Source organism: Melozone crissalis, unplaced genomic scaffold, assembly GCF_028551555.1.
Source record: "Melozone crissalis strain CALT ecotype California unplaced genomic scaffold, PUWL_Pcris_2 ptg000056l_1, whole genome shotgun sequence".
NCBI lineage: Eukaryota > Metazoa > Chordata > Aves > Passeriformes > Passerellidae > Melozone > Melozone crissalis.
In genome coordinates this window covers 6,861,703-6,877,247 of record NW_026535834.1, presented here as the reverse complement: position 1 = coordinate 6,877,247, position 15,545 = coordinate 6,861,703, and the positions used below count along the sequence as shown (strand labels likewise).

Genomic DNA, 15,545 nt, shown 5'->3' with positions numbered 1-15,545 from the left:
CTGTGGCATTCACATTTTCTGGAAAAAGCCCTTCACCCAGGATTTTTCTCCTGTGAAATTGAGAAGCCTCTGAGAGAAAGGAAAAGAATAATTATCTTATTTGCTTCTCCTGTGTTTTGCTGCTTTGGACTGTGTTTGGAGATTGTTTATCCAACAGGTGATTGTTTCATTGGGTTCTGCTGTGAGTTGTTTTCATTCTTTGGCCAATCAGGGCCAAGCTGTGCTGGGACTCTGGAAAGAGTCACAAGTCTTCATTATTACCTTTTAGCATTCTGTAAGTATCCTTTCTGTATTCTTTAGTGTAGTTTGGTTTAATATTCTTTAATATAATGTAGTATCATAAAATAATAAATCAGCCTCCTGAGAACATGGAGTCACATTCATCATTCCTTCCTGCCACAAATACAATGTGGTGCCACCATGGAAAAGCAGCTGCACATCCAAGAGCTGCCAGGGCTCCCTTGTGCCAGGATAAACCCTCAGGATGGGGCTGGGAGGGAACAGGGCAGCCCTGAGGAGATGCAGAACCCAGATCAACTGGGCTTCAGGTGAATAACTTCAAGGGAAGTGTGTGGTGCAAACAGCCTCCTTTGGGGAGGAGAAACAGCCCCAAAATTACAGAGCCCCACTGTGCACACAGAGGGGACAAATGGAAAGGGCCAACACCTCTCAGTCTGTTCTCTCCTCTGTCCTTGCTAAATCCAGGTCTGAGGACAACAAAACACAGCCTGAGGGGCTTTCAGCAGCACCACTGCCGCAATGCTGGGATCCTGAACCAGCACTTCTTCCTTCATACTCTGGACTCAGCAGCCTTGCAGATGATTTTGGGGTTCAGTGAGACAGAGGCAGTTTAAACCTTCAAGAAGAAAAATTTTAACATTTCAGCTTTCAAAGAATGCTGCACATTGGGAGATCAGCAGAACAAGGCAGCACTGACAGCTGTGGCTCTTGGGATGGTCACACATATCTAAAATTACATCAGTGGGGTGGGACAACTCTGGCCTCACAGGGAGACTGGATATTAGGAAAAGGTTCCTCACTGAAGGGAAGGCAGGCAGGGAATATGGGGGCTGGCTCCTCACAGCAGGGATGAGGACAGGGACGGCATGGAAAGGATGGGAATTGCCACAGCCTGTGGCTCAGCGGTGTTCCAGCCTCAGCTCCAAGGCCTCCTCACTCCAAAGAGGAAAAGCAGCAGTGCAGATGAGCAGGATTTGGGACTGCTACAAGCAAGGCTCAGATTCGGTTTCATCCCATATCAGGATGAACTGAAGTTACAAATAAATCAATTACTAAGAAAACTTCAATCAAGGATGAAAACAAGTAATTTTGACTTAAGCTGATACTCTTCAGAAATGGCTCAACTTTGCATTTCATGTTACTTTCCTAGTGAAAGATTAAAGCTGAGATATCTGAGTTTTCCCTCCGTGGTTGGCTCCTTCCATGAAATTTCGATATAATGTACAGGTCAGGGGGAAAGAGATGGAAACAGAGACCTGCAGAGATAAGAGAATTTGGGAAAAGGAGAGGGATGAAGGGGAAGGGAGCTGCATTTCTTCTCCCAGGCTCCAAGTGGATGAAGAAGCACCAGATAATATGTGAAGGTCTCCAAGAAGCCACACTGTAAATTTAAGATTTTTCCCTCACTGGCAAAGTGAAACAGAAGGGAAGGGATAGTGCAGTCCTGAGATCTGAAAGGAAAACAGGGCACAGGGACATAAAGCTAAGAGAATAAAAGTAGGAACCAAGGTTTCCACACACACTGAGGGCTGTATTGACACAGGGCTGTGCCCCACACAAGGGAAAAGACGCCAGGCAAACACAGCTGCTTCCCCACTGCAAGATAAGCACAAGATGTGGTAGAAAAATCTCCTACCACCAAAAGAAATTAGAATGGAGGAGAAAAAAAGAACAAGCAAAGCACTGAATGTAACTGGGCAGGAGATCTGCCTCCCTCCCCTCCTTAAAGCAGATGTAGAAACACCAGGAAAAAAAAAATAAAAGCCTACAACATGCCAGCCTTGATGCAGAAGCAAAACAGAAATCTGTCTGCATTTAGAGCTACCACAGAGGAGGTGGTGGGGAGGAAATAATGCCCAGAAGCCAAAATCCAGCAAAACAGGAGGACAAGAAAGGTGTTCCTACCTTTCTGATGTCCTCTAGAAGAGAGCTGGTGGCTGGCTTGTCCTCCCTGCTGCTCTTGGACAAGAGGGGCAAAGGGTAAGGGCTGCTACCTGCATTTAAAGTCAGACAAGCAATTGTTTAGAGATCTGCTTCTTTTGTATAGAAAAAAAATCATAGCCTCAAACTATGAGTGGCTCAACCCAAGTGCTAGTCTGAATTAAGACGGTTATTGCCATGAAAACCTAATCCAAAGAGCCACCTCCTGCTCTGGAGTGTGTCATGACATCCAGAACTGAGAATGTTTAATGCCATGCACATACTGCACTGAGAAACCTGGAACCTTGTGTTCTGAAGGACAGGACAAGGTGTACCCAGCCCAGGAGGGGACCCAAGGGGCCTCACCCTCACAAAGCCACTTTGTAGGACACAAAATCTCCCACAGACACAGAGCAGTCAATACAGGCAACACTCCATCCATCACCAATGAATTACAATGACTTTGTGAAGAGAAGAATAAAACCAAATCCAACCCAAGTCCTCTCCCCATAGCCAGGATAGCCTGAATTTCCCTCTGCTAACACTTGCCACCCTCAAATCCAGCAGTGACTCACCTTCCTCCTGCTCACTGGGGTCCTCAGAGAGAATCACAAGCTCAGCTCTGTGGTTCTGGACACAAATGAAGGCAAATTCTCCTTCCCTCCATGGAGGCTGCACCTTGCAGGTGCATTTCCACTGCTTGCAGACTCCCACACCACCACCTGTCCTTCACACTGGGTTTGGATTCTCCTCCTGTTGAACCCATCTCTCCAGATGAATGAACAGCTCCACAGCCAAGCATTTCAGCCAGCCCCTCTCCTTTGGAGGCTGATTTCATTTCAGGGTGGGACACAGCTGTGGAAATTCAATGCCAATGCTGCTTTTTCTCCCAGCTTGATGTGTGTGTCAGGTTTCCATTATTCCTATTTTAACCTCCTCCTCCATGTGCTTCTTCATTTAAAACTGCTCCTTCTCCATATCCTTTTTTAGTTCATGTCTTCTTCACTTCTTACCCTCTATTTCTCTATCTCCCATTTCCCAGCACTGCTGTTTCCCCATTTTTTTGTGTTATTTCTGAAGGATTGTTACAGAATTCCTTCCTGCCCTCTGTGCACACACAAACAGAACAAAATAGCAAGTGACCTTGATAAATTACAGGACTTGAAAAAAACCCACAGCTTCTTTTCCAGCCTACAACAGTTTACTGCAAAGCCATTTTCACCAATTGTAGACAACATAATTACACACACACACACTCTCCCCCTCCCAGGTTTGGCTGCCAGCCTGATAAATAAATGCCTATGTTGTAGGAGGGAACATTAGACAGGCAATACTTTAACTCATTACATGAACATTAAAAGGCATATTTGTATTTTAGATACTATTTTATTGCATTCATAAGCCACTGGAAATATTTTTCTAAATTATATGCTGTAAGAGCTCTAAACTTAAAAATGTGTGAAAATTATAGTTCCCCCACCCCATCCCAATGCAACTTGTATTATAAAATAAACTTACTGACAATGCAGCCTCCTCCAGAAATAGAAACTTCCAGTGTGTGTGCATGGGGAGGTTTTTTAAAGGAAGGAGAAAGCTCACACCAGTGAAAAATTTGGTCAGTAAAATTACTTTTATTCTTTTTTTTTTTTCTTTTAAATAGAAGGGCTTATACAATTGAGTATAAATATCTTCGAGGAACATGGAAATGAAATGAAAAAAGTATCTGGAAGGAATTCTTTTTATTGAGGAAGAGTTTACATATCTAAGTGTTCACCTACTTTTTGCTGCCTCCTGTTAACAGGCATAATGGAAATATTGCACTGAGCATATGCATGGAAAACACAGCTAACAAAGCAAAGAATATGGTAAATACATTTCATACAACCTTAAAAAAATTCAAACAGTCATACAACAAATTCTGAAGCACTTCTGTGATCTGCAGTCTCAAGATGATGTTCACTGTTCTGAAGTGTTAGCAAATTGACGCTTTTATTTTATTTTTTTTTTGTAGAAAGATTTTGTATTGGTTCATAAAACCACAGCCTTAAAATTGTTGGCTTTCAGTTACAGAGGTAACAGAGAGGTATCATCTGAATTCACATCAGAGCTTTTGGAACAAAAATGGCAGCAGTACAAGCAGGTGCCTCCTCCAGTGTCCAAACCCCTCTGTGGCTTTGCCATGGCCAAGGAACAGAGCAGAGCAGCCCAGCAGAGCAGCCAGACTCCCTGCACGCTGTGAGCCAGGCTGGCATCCATTCCCTTGTTTACTGACAGAATGCTCCCCTAAATCCAAAACGAAGCAGGAGAACCCCAGCTAAGCAAGAGAAGTTCCAACAGGTCTTGTCAATATTGACCCCACCTGGGAATTCTTTAACAGAAGAGGAAAATCCAATTCTCTGACCAACCCTTAAAGTGAATGGATAGAAATGCTGCTCTGGAGATGGGAGACAAAGAAGTTTCCAAAATGTGCTGAGACCACAGTAGAAGAAAGAACATGTTAGAAAGGATTTGCTCCACTGCAGTTCCAACCTGGTTTCCACAAGAGCCCACTCTGAAAAAAAAGGTCTATTTACAACAATTTCCAGCTGCTTGTGGAAAAGCCAGCCCAGAGGTTTCAAACACCACTGCTGCTTCAGTTCAGTGTGCGCACACTGTGGGTCCACCTCAGGAACTCCTGCATAAAACCTGGAGCACAACAGACACAGAGTAGCCTCTGTCCAATATCAAAGTTATGATCAGTGGAAGAGCAGCTTTCACACACTTCAACATTTCATATTGCTCAGGCACTGAGGATCAATTCTCTTCAGCATGAGAATTTGCCACTCTAGGTTTTTGCTGGGGCCATTCCTGCCACATAGCAAAAACTGGGCTACATTTTATCCTTTCACTTCGTTAGAATTTGAATTTATTTACATACAAAATAAGACAGGAGAAAAAGTTCTTTTACAGTAACCCAACAATGGGCACCTTCCCTTGCAATAGGGATGCCTTAGGCAAGGCAGCTGCATTTACTTCAGGAGCATATATAAAATTCAGTGTGCTGGTATCAAACAGAAACAATAATGTCAGATCATACAATGCCAGTACATTCCAGTGGGCCCTTGACTATTAGGTTAAAAAAAAACAAAACAAAGCCAAAGAACCAAAAATAAAATTTTAAAAAAATCCAAAACTTTTCACCACTTTAGTTCTGTTTAGAATGCTACACAATAAATAAATTATGTCTTTCTGGGATAGTGTTTTACTCCTACATCTCAAAGAAATTCCAAGCTAATTAATTAGAGCAAGAAATTACATTGAGCAGGATAACGTTTTAAATGAAAGAAATGACTTAGAAACACCAATCAAAGATAATTTGATTATGATTAGCTGTGCTGAAGTCTAAGTCATTAAAATTGATGAAAAATGTTTTTACACTGGTCTATTCTACGTAATCCATTACCTACGCTATGCTCTGTAGTTCAAGTCTAACAAATGGTATCTGATAATTCAATATTGAAGACTAAAATACTTTCAATGCACCATTTGCTCTCCTACACCAACATGTTTCCAATTAGGAAAAAAAAAAAAAAATCAGTAGCAAGTAGATTTGTGAAATTCTTCACTGGGAGAACTTGAGCTAACATGAAACATCATCCAGATTTTCACCTGCTCGCCTTCCACATGGCCAGGTTTAAATATGGTTGCTGCTTTACCCTGAACAGTCACTGTCCCACAAAAGTTACACCCATGGTTGGTAAGAAATAATTCCCTGTGCTTTCTAACAACTGAGCTGCCCAAAGGTGCAAGGATTCCTGCCATGCTCTCTCTCAGCTGAAGTGGCGAGCCAGACGAGCAGACCTGTAGTCGACACGCAGCTGGACAAAGGAGTGAAGGATGTTCTTGTCCAGGTTAGCAAGTTGTTCTCCTGAGCAAACCTGCTTCAAATTATCTGGGGCTACAACCAGAAGGTTGCAAAGTGCATGCAGGGTATCAAAGAGCTGTAAGACCAGCGCAATCTGTGGGCAAGAGGAAACAAAGGAAAAAAAACAGAAATTAAATTAGAATTGCTTGAAGTCTTATAACAGAGTATCTATCAGGTTGAAGTCTTATAACAGAATATCCATCTACATCTATCACTGGCTGGGGTCTATGTACAAATCACAAATGCTAGGAACAGCCTTGAGCTGTTTGATTTTCCAGCATCAGTCTCATAACAACGTTTTGACAATGGGAAGATGCCACCAGCAGACCAAGAACTTAATGTTACAACTTACTTTAAAAGTTTTTTGACCAATCACACAAAGCAAAAGCACATTGACAGTAGTTCCATCCAACCACTATAAACACACCTTTGGTTAAAAAATGCTTGCTTATTTTGAATACAATACCTGCTTGTAAACCTTAACACACAATGCACAGAGCTCCATTATTAAGCTTAGAACTTCCTAATATCTCTCTAGATAAACTTTTCTGCAGCTTAGGGAGTTCTTCTAGACAAGCTTTAATACAGAAACCATTGTTCTATTTGTCCTTACTTGTCTACTTCTTACATAATTTTTCTGCTGACCAATCTCACGGCTACTGCTTAGCTCCAATCACAGTTCTGCTGTCTCTGAGGCTCTCAGAATCTCTGCTGGTCAGGATGACCCTGAGATGTGTTAGAAAGTCTCTTTTTCCAGCCCGGCAGTCGAAGAAGGAGTCAGGATTCTTCTGTTCTGGTTCTCAAGGTTGTTTATTATTTCTTATCTATAACATTCTTTCTCCAACCCCCCAAGGTCTGTCTGGCAGGTCGGGTTGAGGCACACTGCCCACCTCAGAGGTGGTGTTGTCTTTTTATACTAAAAACTATGTGTACAATATTTACCATAACGTCCCAATACCCATCACCTGTGTTAGACAGTGAGCTTCTACTCTAAACCAATCTAAAACTGCCAACATCATCCAGAAGATGGAGGCCAAGAAGAAAGAAGGACAAGGCACACCCAAATTCCTCCATCTTGGGACCCTGAGCCTCCATTCTAAAAACCCCAACATTCTACTTTTCACCCTGTGATGAACTATCATTCTACTTAAAGTTTTGAAACTTGTAATTCCTCATATAAGGTTGGTAATTTTTTCCATGGGTCAAGATCAAAGGCACAGGGGTTTTGGGCTCTGTGCCAAGGTCTCTGAGTCCCCTGGGCAGGGGCTGGAGCCCTCCAGGGCAGCCAGAGGGATGTCCTGGGTTCCCACATGAGGCCTGCCTTTTGCAGCTGTCCCAAAACCCTCCAATTTTAAGGGTTCCCACAGTATCTTCAAAAGATGAGGAGCAAGAGGATTTAGCACCATCACTCCCTCCTGATGGACAGGTGTGGTGGTGTTCACAGGGGTCTTAGGACGAGGGATGAGCTGAGAATGTTGACTCCATGTTTCAGAAAGCTTGATTTATTATTTTATGATATATATTATATTAAAACTATACTAAAATAATAGAAGAAAGGATTTCATCAGAAGGCTAGCAAGGAAAGCAAAGAATGGAATGATAAAAAAATTTTCTGACTGACTAGAGAGTCTGAGCCGGCTGACTGTGATTGGCCATTAATTAGAAACAACCCCATGAGACCAATCACAGATGCACCTGTTGCATTCCACAGCAGCAGATAACCATTGTTTACATTTTGCTCCTGAGGCCTCTCAGCTTCTCAGGAGGAAAAATCCTGGCAAAGTGATTTTTCATAAAATATCATAGCTACAGACAGGCTCACCTTGAAGTCTTTGGCACACTTCCTGTACTCAGCCACGTCACAAATGGCCAGCATCCCCCCCATGCAGCTGTAGGAATATTGCTGGAGGTGCTCGTAGATGAGGCGATGGAAACGAACCCCAAACTCCATCAAAACAGTGTCCACATTCTTGCCATCCATGGAATTCCTGATCTTCTCCACCTGCTTTCTAAGATACCCACACACTTTAACACAAGCCTAGATTAAAAAATAGAAAGAAATCAGTAAGAATTAGGTAATCTGCTGTGGTGGTGTTTGCAGGGGTCTCAAGATGAGGGAAGAGATGAGAATCTTGACTCCATGTTTCAGAAGGCTGATTTATTATTTTATTATATATATTATATTAAAAGAAAATTATATACTAAAACTGTACTAAAAGAACAGAAGAAAGGATTTCATCAGAAAGCTTGAAAGGAATAGAAAGGAATGATAATAAAACCTTGTGACTGCTCACAGCCTTGACACGGGTGGCTGTCATTGGTCATCAAGTAAAAACAATTTCACATGCTGGGTAAACAATTCTCCAAAACATGAAGAAGCTGAAGTTTCTCAGCTTCTCAGGAGAATAGATCCTGACAAAAGGATTTTTCATAAAATATGTCCCTGACAATCTACTTTCTTCCACATTTTAAATTAAACATCAGTTACTAACTCTGATTAATCTCAATGATGTGTTGCAAAAGTTTATTCTCCAATTAATAATTTTCCACATTTCTTTTTATTTGCCAAAAAAAGGCACAAAAATGCAAGTAGAAAGATGGATGCAAGAAAATATTCAAGTAAGTTATAGTTCATATCAGTTCAGAATACAACATTTTAATCTGGATTTTTAATTTAGTGATCCACCAAAGGGGTGTGCGATTAAAAACCTCTTGTGAGTCACAATCATAAATCCAAATTAAGAGCCATACAGGGATTCCCACCCTTTCCACAGAGTACCACAGTCTATGTCCTCCTGCTGCCCTTCTCCCATTCCCACCTGGCTGCAGGCATTTAGGGAATGCTCTCATTTCTTCCCACTGAGTTTTTTCCCTACTCCTCCCTGACTTTTTCCCTGATGTGAGCCACCCCAGCAGCCCCTAGGCTGGGATTCAGACACATTCACTGAAGAGAGAACACTGCAGCAAAATGTTCATGCTGCACCTGTGATGCTTTGCCATGTTCCTGCCATTCTGAGAGGAAAAAGCACCCAGCAACTGGAGAGTACCTGATAATTCATTTTCTGAAACTGATAGCTTAAAGCTAATTATCAGCTAAAAGCCGTGTTCCAAATTTGGGCCTCTTGGGAGGGGAAATAATGTGCCAGTTCCTCCAGCACCCACTGATTTGTGTCTGACACTAAATCAAAATTACTCATGCTCCTTTTCAGCTTGAGAAAATAGTCCACAACAGAGTTTGGAGGTGCTTGGTGCAAGATGGAAGTAAATTAAGTAAACACACATGTTGTCTAATGGGAGCTTGGGAAGGAACATCTTGTACCTGGTAACACTCATGAGCTGAGACTTTGGTTACTTACATTTGTATATTGAATCAAAACATTGTTTTCATCTTCTGGCTTGAAATCTGTCTTCTTTTGCTCTGCAGCCAAGATGTGCTTCATCTGTCCAATCATACAATTCAGTGTCCTTTAAAGTTACAAATACAGACTGGGTTTTGAAGGGAACTTTTTCATTTCCTTGATTTTTATATTAAATATACTGACACAATTCTGGACAACATTAAGCAGCATGAAGCAATGAAGGGAAAAAACTAGCATCTAACATTTTTCTATAGAGAAGATTTTATGAAAGCAGTTAGAAAAAGGAGCATCAGCCAAAAAAAAATCCCTAAAAACTCTTTCCTGCAAGTTCAGTGTCTTGGAGCAGAGCATGCAGCCTGCTGGGCTGCTGCTTTTAAAGGGGACACATGAATTGTGAGGTAATCCATTCAAATCCAGCTCTTCAGAGGAATTGGACAGCATCCTTCAGAGAGAATCAGAAGGAAGCATTCCAAGGAGTTTAGCAGAATTAGATCACATTGCATATTAGTCAGAAGCAAGCCTCAGAAAACACTTGGAAAATGAAGGAAGGGTGAGGGCAAAGAAGAAACTTCTTCCTTTGCCAGAGCTTGGTATTTCTCTTGCTCCCAGAAATCTAATGGAGTTTTACAGCATCAATTATTTCTCCTTTATAGGATTTATCTGTTCAGAACATTATCTAAGGTCAGGGCTCTGCTTTCCTTCGAGTCCAAAGCAAAGGTCAAGCAGCAAAGCAGAGACAGAGGCTGCAAACCTCTCCCAGTATTCACCTTGGCCAGGAACATCCCCTGGCTCTCTTCTCTTCCCCTCCCCTGTCCTTCATCCTCCTCATCCCCCCAACCTTCCCAAACAAAACTGTCAGGGACATTCCAGACCTTGAAGGATTCCAGCTGGGGTGGGGTGGAGAAGAATATATGCAACCAGAGAGGGAAAAAACTCCTTTTATTCCTGTGTATAGAGCTCAGGATTGTATTTCAGATTTACTCTGCTCCAAGTGCACACCCCAGCAGAAATTTAAGGAAATAATATCTTTCATTCTCCTCAATTTCCATTTGGAATAAATACTCCCAGAAGGATGTTTACACAAAATACATTCTGAGAGAAAACCAGTTGAATTAATTCTGTTTGGCTAATAAATCACTTTTACTGAGATAGATAATTGCTGTGAATGGTTTTCAAGAAGTTGCACTTGGATTTTTTCCATATTAGATAAAGGTGAAACCATCAATGTTTCAAAAATTTGCTTTATTTTTTAAGCAGGACAATCAATTCTCAACAGCATCAGTGGCAACACAAAGCAGCCCCACAAACACATTTTACATGTAACATTCATTGCATTTTACATGTAATGTTCATTCATGTTCATCATGAACATGTGATGTTCATCTCAAAACTAATCTCCCTTTTTTATGTGCTGAAAAACAATTTTTTTAAATTCCTCATCAACAAACCTTTGATTATACTGTCTTCTGACCAAGAACTTGTTCTCCTAAGTATTTAAGAAATTAATTATTTAATACAAACAGATACAAACCACTGCAATACTGATGACTGTCCTGTATCTATCTACATCTGAGCTTATGGCCTCAGTGCTTCAAGTGCTTTCAACTTCATGGTTAAACCTCTAAGGTCACCTGCAGCAGGAGCAGCTAAAATCTCAATTGCCACCTTACACCCCCTATTTCCACCTTCTCCTTGCACTTGCAGAAAATAATACCCCAAATCAGAAGTAGGGCATCACACAACAGCTCCATTTCCTAATATTAAGTTCGTTACTTTATTATTTTTCTCTGCTGCAAAACAGCTGTGATTTTAATTTGCAATTTTTATAGCTATCCCCTCATTTTTATTCTGAGAAATAGAAAAAAGATTAAATGAGTCACAACCTCAAAGCAAGTCAATGTCAGAATCAAAATTATTCCAGGTCTCCAGACTTCCACGACTCGGTCTAATCCATAGCACTGCACAGATCCCAGCAAATCATTTAACCTATTTTTGTCAAACCTTGCTCCTAATGGAAATCCTGCAAGTGCTTAACCTATTTCAATCATCATTTCTCCCTCTTTCAAAGCAGAAAAACACCAGTTGGAGACAATAAGGTAACAGTGAATTGTTGCACTCTTTCAACATAAGCAAAATCCTTTAAACCATCCTGCCATAAGCATTTTGGGGTCAGAAATCTGCCATGGAAAACATGACCCTCTAGCCACACAAAATCTAAATTTCCTGTGCACAATAATGGATGTTTATCTGTTTTAAAAAATTAAAATATCAATTTTGAGTTGAGGAATAATTCATGCTTAAAAGGCCAGTTAACAAAAAACTGAAATATCAAATTTGAGTTGAGGAATAATTCATGTTTAAAAGGCCAGTTAACATCTATCACAAAGGTGTGGTTTAAAAGATTAAGAGAAAGTTTTAATCTCTACTTGCCTATCAATGCCCATATCCAGCTTCACTTCCATTTGTTCTATGATGTCCTTTTTCTTCTGAAGGCATTCAGATAATTTAGGAGAAGAACTGCAACAGTACAGAAGATGTGTGACAGTATTAAAACATCAAAACTAATTTGTCTGCTGGGTTTGCTGCTTCCAACTGGATCTAGTGAAGATTTCCCACCCCAGCAGGAAAAGGGCACAGCCACAAACCCCCTTTAGTCCCACCTGGAATGCAGCAACAAAATCTCCATGGAGCAACATGTTTTTCCTTCCTATCAGTATTCCTGGAGCTCACCCTCTCCCATTTGTTTCCAAAGGAACCAATTTGTTTAAATTTCCCTTCTTCCTCCTCCCACAATATCAAGTTTAACTACTCCAAGCATAAACTCCTCTTACTAAATATGAGAAATGAAAAATTTGTTTTCTTCACCAAAAAAAAAAAAAAGACCAGAGGAAATGTTAATCAAAACAAAGGTACCTGATCAGAGGCATCAGATGATCATTGAACTGCTTGTCAAATAAATGGAAAATAGTATTGGCCTGGTGGACAACATCCAAGAAATAAAGATTTGCATTCTTTGAATCAGAAGAGGGAATGCCTGAAGCAAAGGAGGTTTCATTAGAATTGTAATGATATGCAGTTCTTATAATTAGCATGATGACTTTTTAAATATGCAGATTTTTTCCATGAATGCTTAAATCACAGGCTTAGAGTTTCAAAAATTTACCACGGTGCCATATATAGAATTCTTCTCATAGCTATACTGGTAACAAGCATAAGAAATACTTTATTGGTAACATTTCTGATGGCAAAACAGAGCAGCCAATTTAAAACCTCCTTCAGAATGTGAGTTTGATGCTGTCTCACAAGACAGGTTCTCACTGTCAAGATTTGAACTTCCTTAAACAAGCAGTTTTCTTATTTACTGTCACTCTAAGCACACAAATATACAAACAAGCATGGAATTTCTATAAATATTATGATTTAATACAAAAATACTCTCCTGTTATGACACAGAATACAGAGGTAGGGAATGCTGATGTCCCAGCTTCTGTGATAAAAATGTTTCTAAAGACAGAAGCACGTTCACATCTGTGCATCAATTCCTCAAATGAAAGTTACACTTTAGAAACCATTAAATGTCAACCCCCAAACACACAAAACAGATTTCATTTAACCAACACATCCTGAACAAGGCCAATCAATAAGGCACAGCAAAGATCATCTGCACAGAAAGGCCAAGGAGATGAAATGCTCAGGAAATTCTGTACTCACCAGCAAGGCCTGTTTCTAATGCATAATCGATGTGTTCAGTACATAAGAACTCTACAAGCATAGAAAAAATTCTGAAAGCATTCTTGGGTAAGTCAGAGGGATCAGAGAGCTTTAAAGAAAAAGAAAAAAAATATCCTAAAGGTCAGTTCTACATAGATTTGAAAGTTTATTGGATATTGCATAGGGGATAAGCTTAAAATGTAACAAGTACTCCAGAATAATTGGAATTTTACTCAAAGTGAAAAGTATCCATACAGAGAATTATTCAAGAACTGACTGTAATAGCAATAAACCCTTCAGCATTTACAAGTAAACTGAAGCTGCCACAGGATGCTACAAATAAAAGCATTAACAGATGATGATGATGATGATAATAATAAATATTAATTAATAGTCCTTACAACAGTTTTCCAGATGCAGTCTCAGAACTGCCTAACCTGCATGCCACTGGATGCTGGAAAATGCATACAGAAGTGATTACTCTATGTATATTCTGTATTTTTTATTCTTTTACCACTCTCCTGGCACTGGCCACAGTGAGGAGCAGGACACTGGGTTAGCTGGAGCTCCAGTTTGTGTTCTTTTAGCACTGCAGCAAAAATAATGCAGCTGAAGCTGGGCCACATTTAGCACAGTTCAGCTGGAGTCAATGGAGCATGAACACTTTTATTAAGTGCAGCAACGGCCACATTTACACTCAGCATCTGGACTTTGATGAGCTGTAAGCAACATGGGATTTTGGACAGCAACCTGTCAGTAAATCCCTTTTCTAAAGAAAAACGTGACAGGGCTTTTGTACCCAAGAAAAACAGCTTTGGTTCCCAAGGAATTAGGTGAAGACTTTTATAAAGCTTCAAGGAAGAAAGATTACTACTGCAACTGCAGGTAATTTACACAACACTCACAAATATTTCTGCTGTATTTCCCCCCTAAAAAATCTGAAAAACCCAACAACAGAGGTTCCCAAACAGTGAAATGTTTCAATATATGGCTACATCAAAATTACCAATTTATTTTTCCTGAAGCAGTCACAGCTGGCAGAACCCTGCACACATCTGCTATGTGACATAAATACCACAATTAGTTAGCCAGGGACTAACTTATCTTTTGCACAAGTGAGTTTGCTTTGTCCACAAACCCCTAAATTCTAAAATCCTCATTCTAGAAATCTCCTGATGTGCCAAGATCCATTGGGGTTTCCACTCAAATAGAATTCTTGTAAAATAATTTATATTAAATCTGATCTCAACGGAAAGGCAGAAACAAAAGGTTGTGCACATGTGGAAAAAACCAGTTTATATCATGAATTTAACAACTGCTTCTAGCAACTATGATGTTGAGAAAAATAATGATCCACCTGCTAGCCTTAGAGCACTGATTCTCACCCTGAGGAAGGTGATGATCCCAAGGGTGTGCAGGTGAAGTCTGTATCCTGTTCTGTCTTTGGCTCCACTCAGTTTATAAAATATTAAAACATCTAAATATCTGAAGTTTTTCTGCCATAAGCTCATTGAGAATGTTAAAGGAATTACAATTTCCTAGAAATCACTGTGTTTAGCTAATAAAAAAAAAAAATCACATTTAAGTCTGCAATTAAATTTCAAGGGTTTTCATTTACACCAAGTGCCAGACAAATATGATTGACAGGCAGTAAAACCAGCAATTTAATCAGAAGTAAAATACCTTTTTCATGTTAGACTGAAGCATTTCAAGAACTGTAGAGGGTTACCAAGGTAAATAATGTTTAAGACTATTCCTCTCAGCATTTTATTGGTGATCATTCACTAATGTAAGAAGAAATTACACTTGAGGCAGGAAAACAACTGTTGAACTATTCAGTGTATTTTTAAGGCAGGGAAAGAAAACCACACTAAATGTTTCTCAGATTTTGGGTCTAATTTAGTAAGAAAATCAATGCAGCCAGTAGGTTTAACCATCCCCACTTCTTCCAAAAACAGCCAGCATTAATATTCACAAATTACAACTAGATCCACAAGGAAAAACAAACCCTCAGCCTCCACTGTGGCTCCATTTCCATGAAAAACACAAGAGACAATTGAAATATCCTATCTTTTCCAGATTTACAACAACCAAAAAATTACAAATTTTTACAAATTTTTCTTTCCAAATTTACAACAACCTTCCTATCACACCTCAACCAAAAACTGGAGCTCAAGATTTAAACTCACACACAAAATTATACCACACTAAGGGAGGTGACAGGAAGCAAACTCACCCTGTGACATCTTTCAAAAGCTTGCTTGGTTTCTTGCAAAAGGTTAACCACCACTTCTTGGGACAGGAAAGTTTCCCCATGTGTGTCAATGCTTGGCCCCAGGGGTAAGTTTGTTCGTTGCCTTAGTCTCTCTTTGAGGTCTTGAATACTGGAACAAAGACAGACCCCAAGAAGA

At 40.1% G+C, this 15,545-nt stretch overlaps 1 protein-coding gene across 3 annotated transcripts in view; it reads right to left on the bottom strand.

Annotated features, from left to right (window-relative positions):
• Positions 1-3,768: 3,768 nt before the first annotated feature.
• EXOC5 (exocyst complex component 5) overlaps positions 3,769-15,545 on the bottom strand; it is a 28,831-nt gene continuing 17,054 nt past the window's right edge. For all 3 annotated transcript variants that reach the window (XM_054286854.1, XM_054286855.1, XM_054286853.1), the window contains 7 exons: positions 15,371-15,518; positions 13,135-13,243; positions 12,337-12,457; positions 11,854-11,940; positions 9,421-9,529; positions 7,887-8,102; positions 3,769-6,158 (listed from right to left, as the gene is read on the bottom strand). In XM_054286854.1, the coding sequence (XP_054142829.1) occupies positions 5,970-6,158; positions 7,887-8,102; positions 9,421-9,529; positions 11,854-11,940; positions 12,337-12,457; positions 13,135-13,243; positions 15,371-15,518 (979 nt within the window). In that variant the 3' untranslated portion in view covers positions 3,769-5,969. The remainder of the gene's footprint in view (positions 6,159-7,886; positions 8,103-9,420; positions 9,530-11,853; positions 11,941-12,336; positions 12,458-13,134; positions 13,244-15,370; positions 15,519-15,545) is intronic.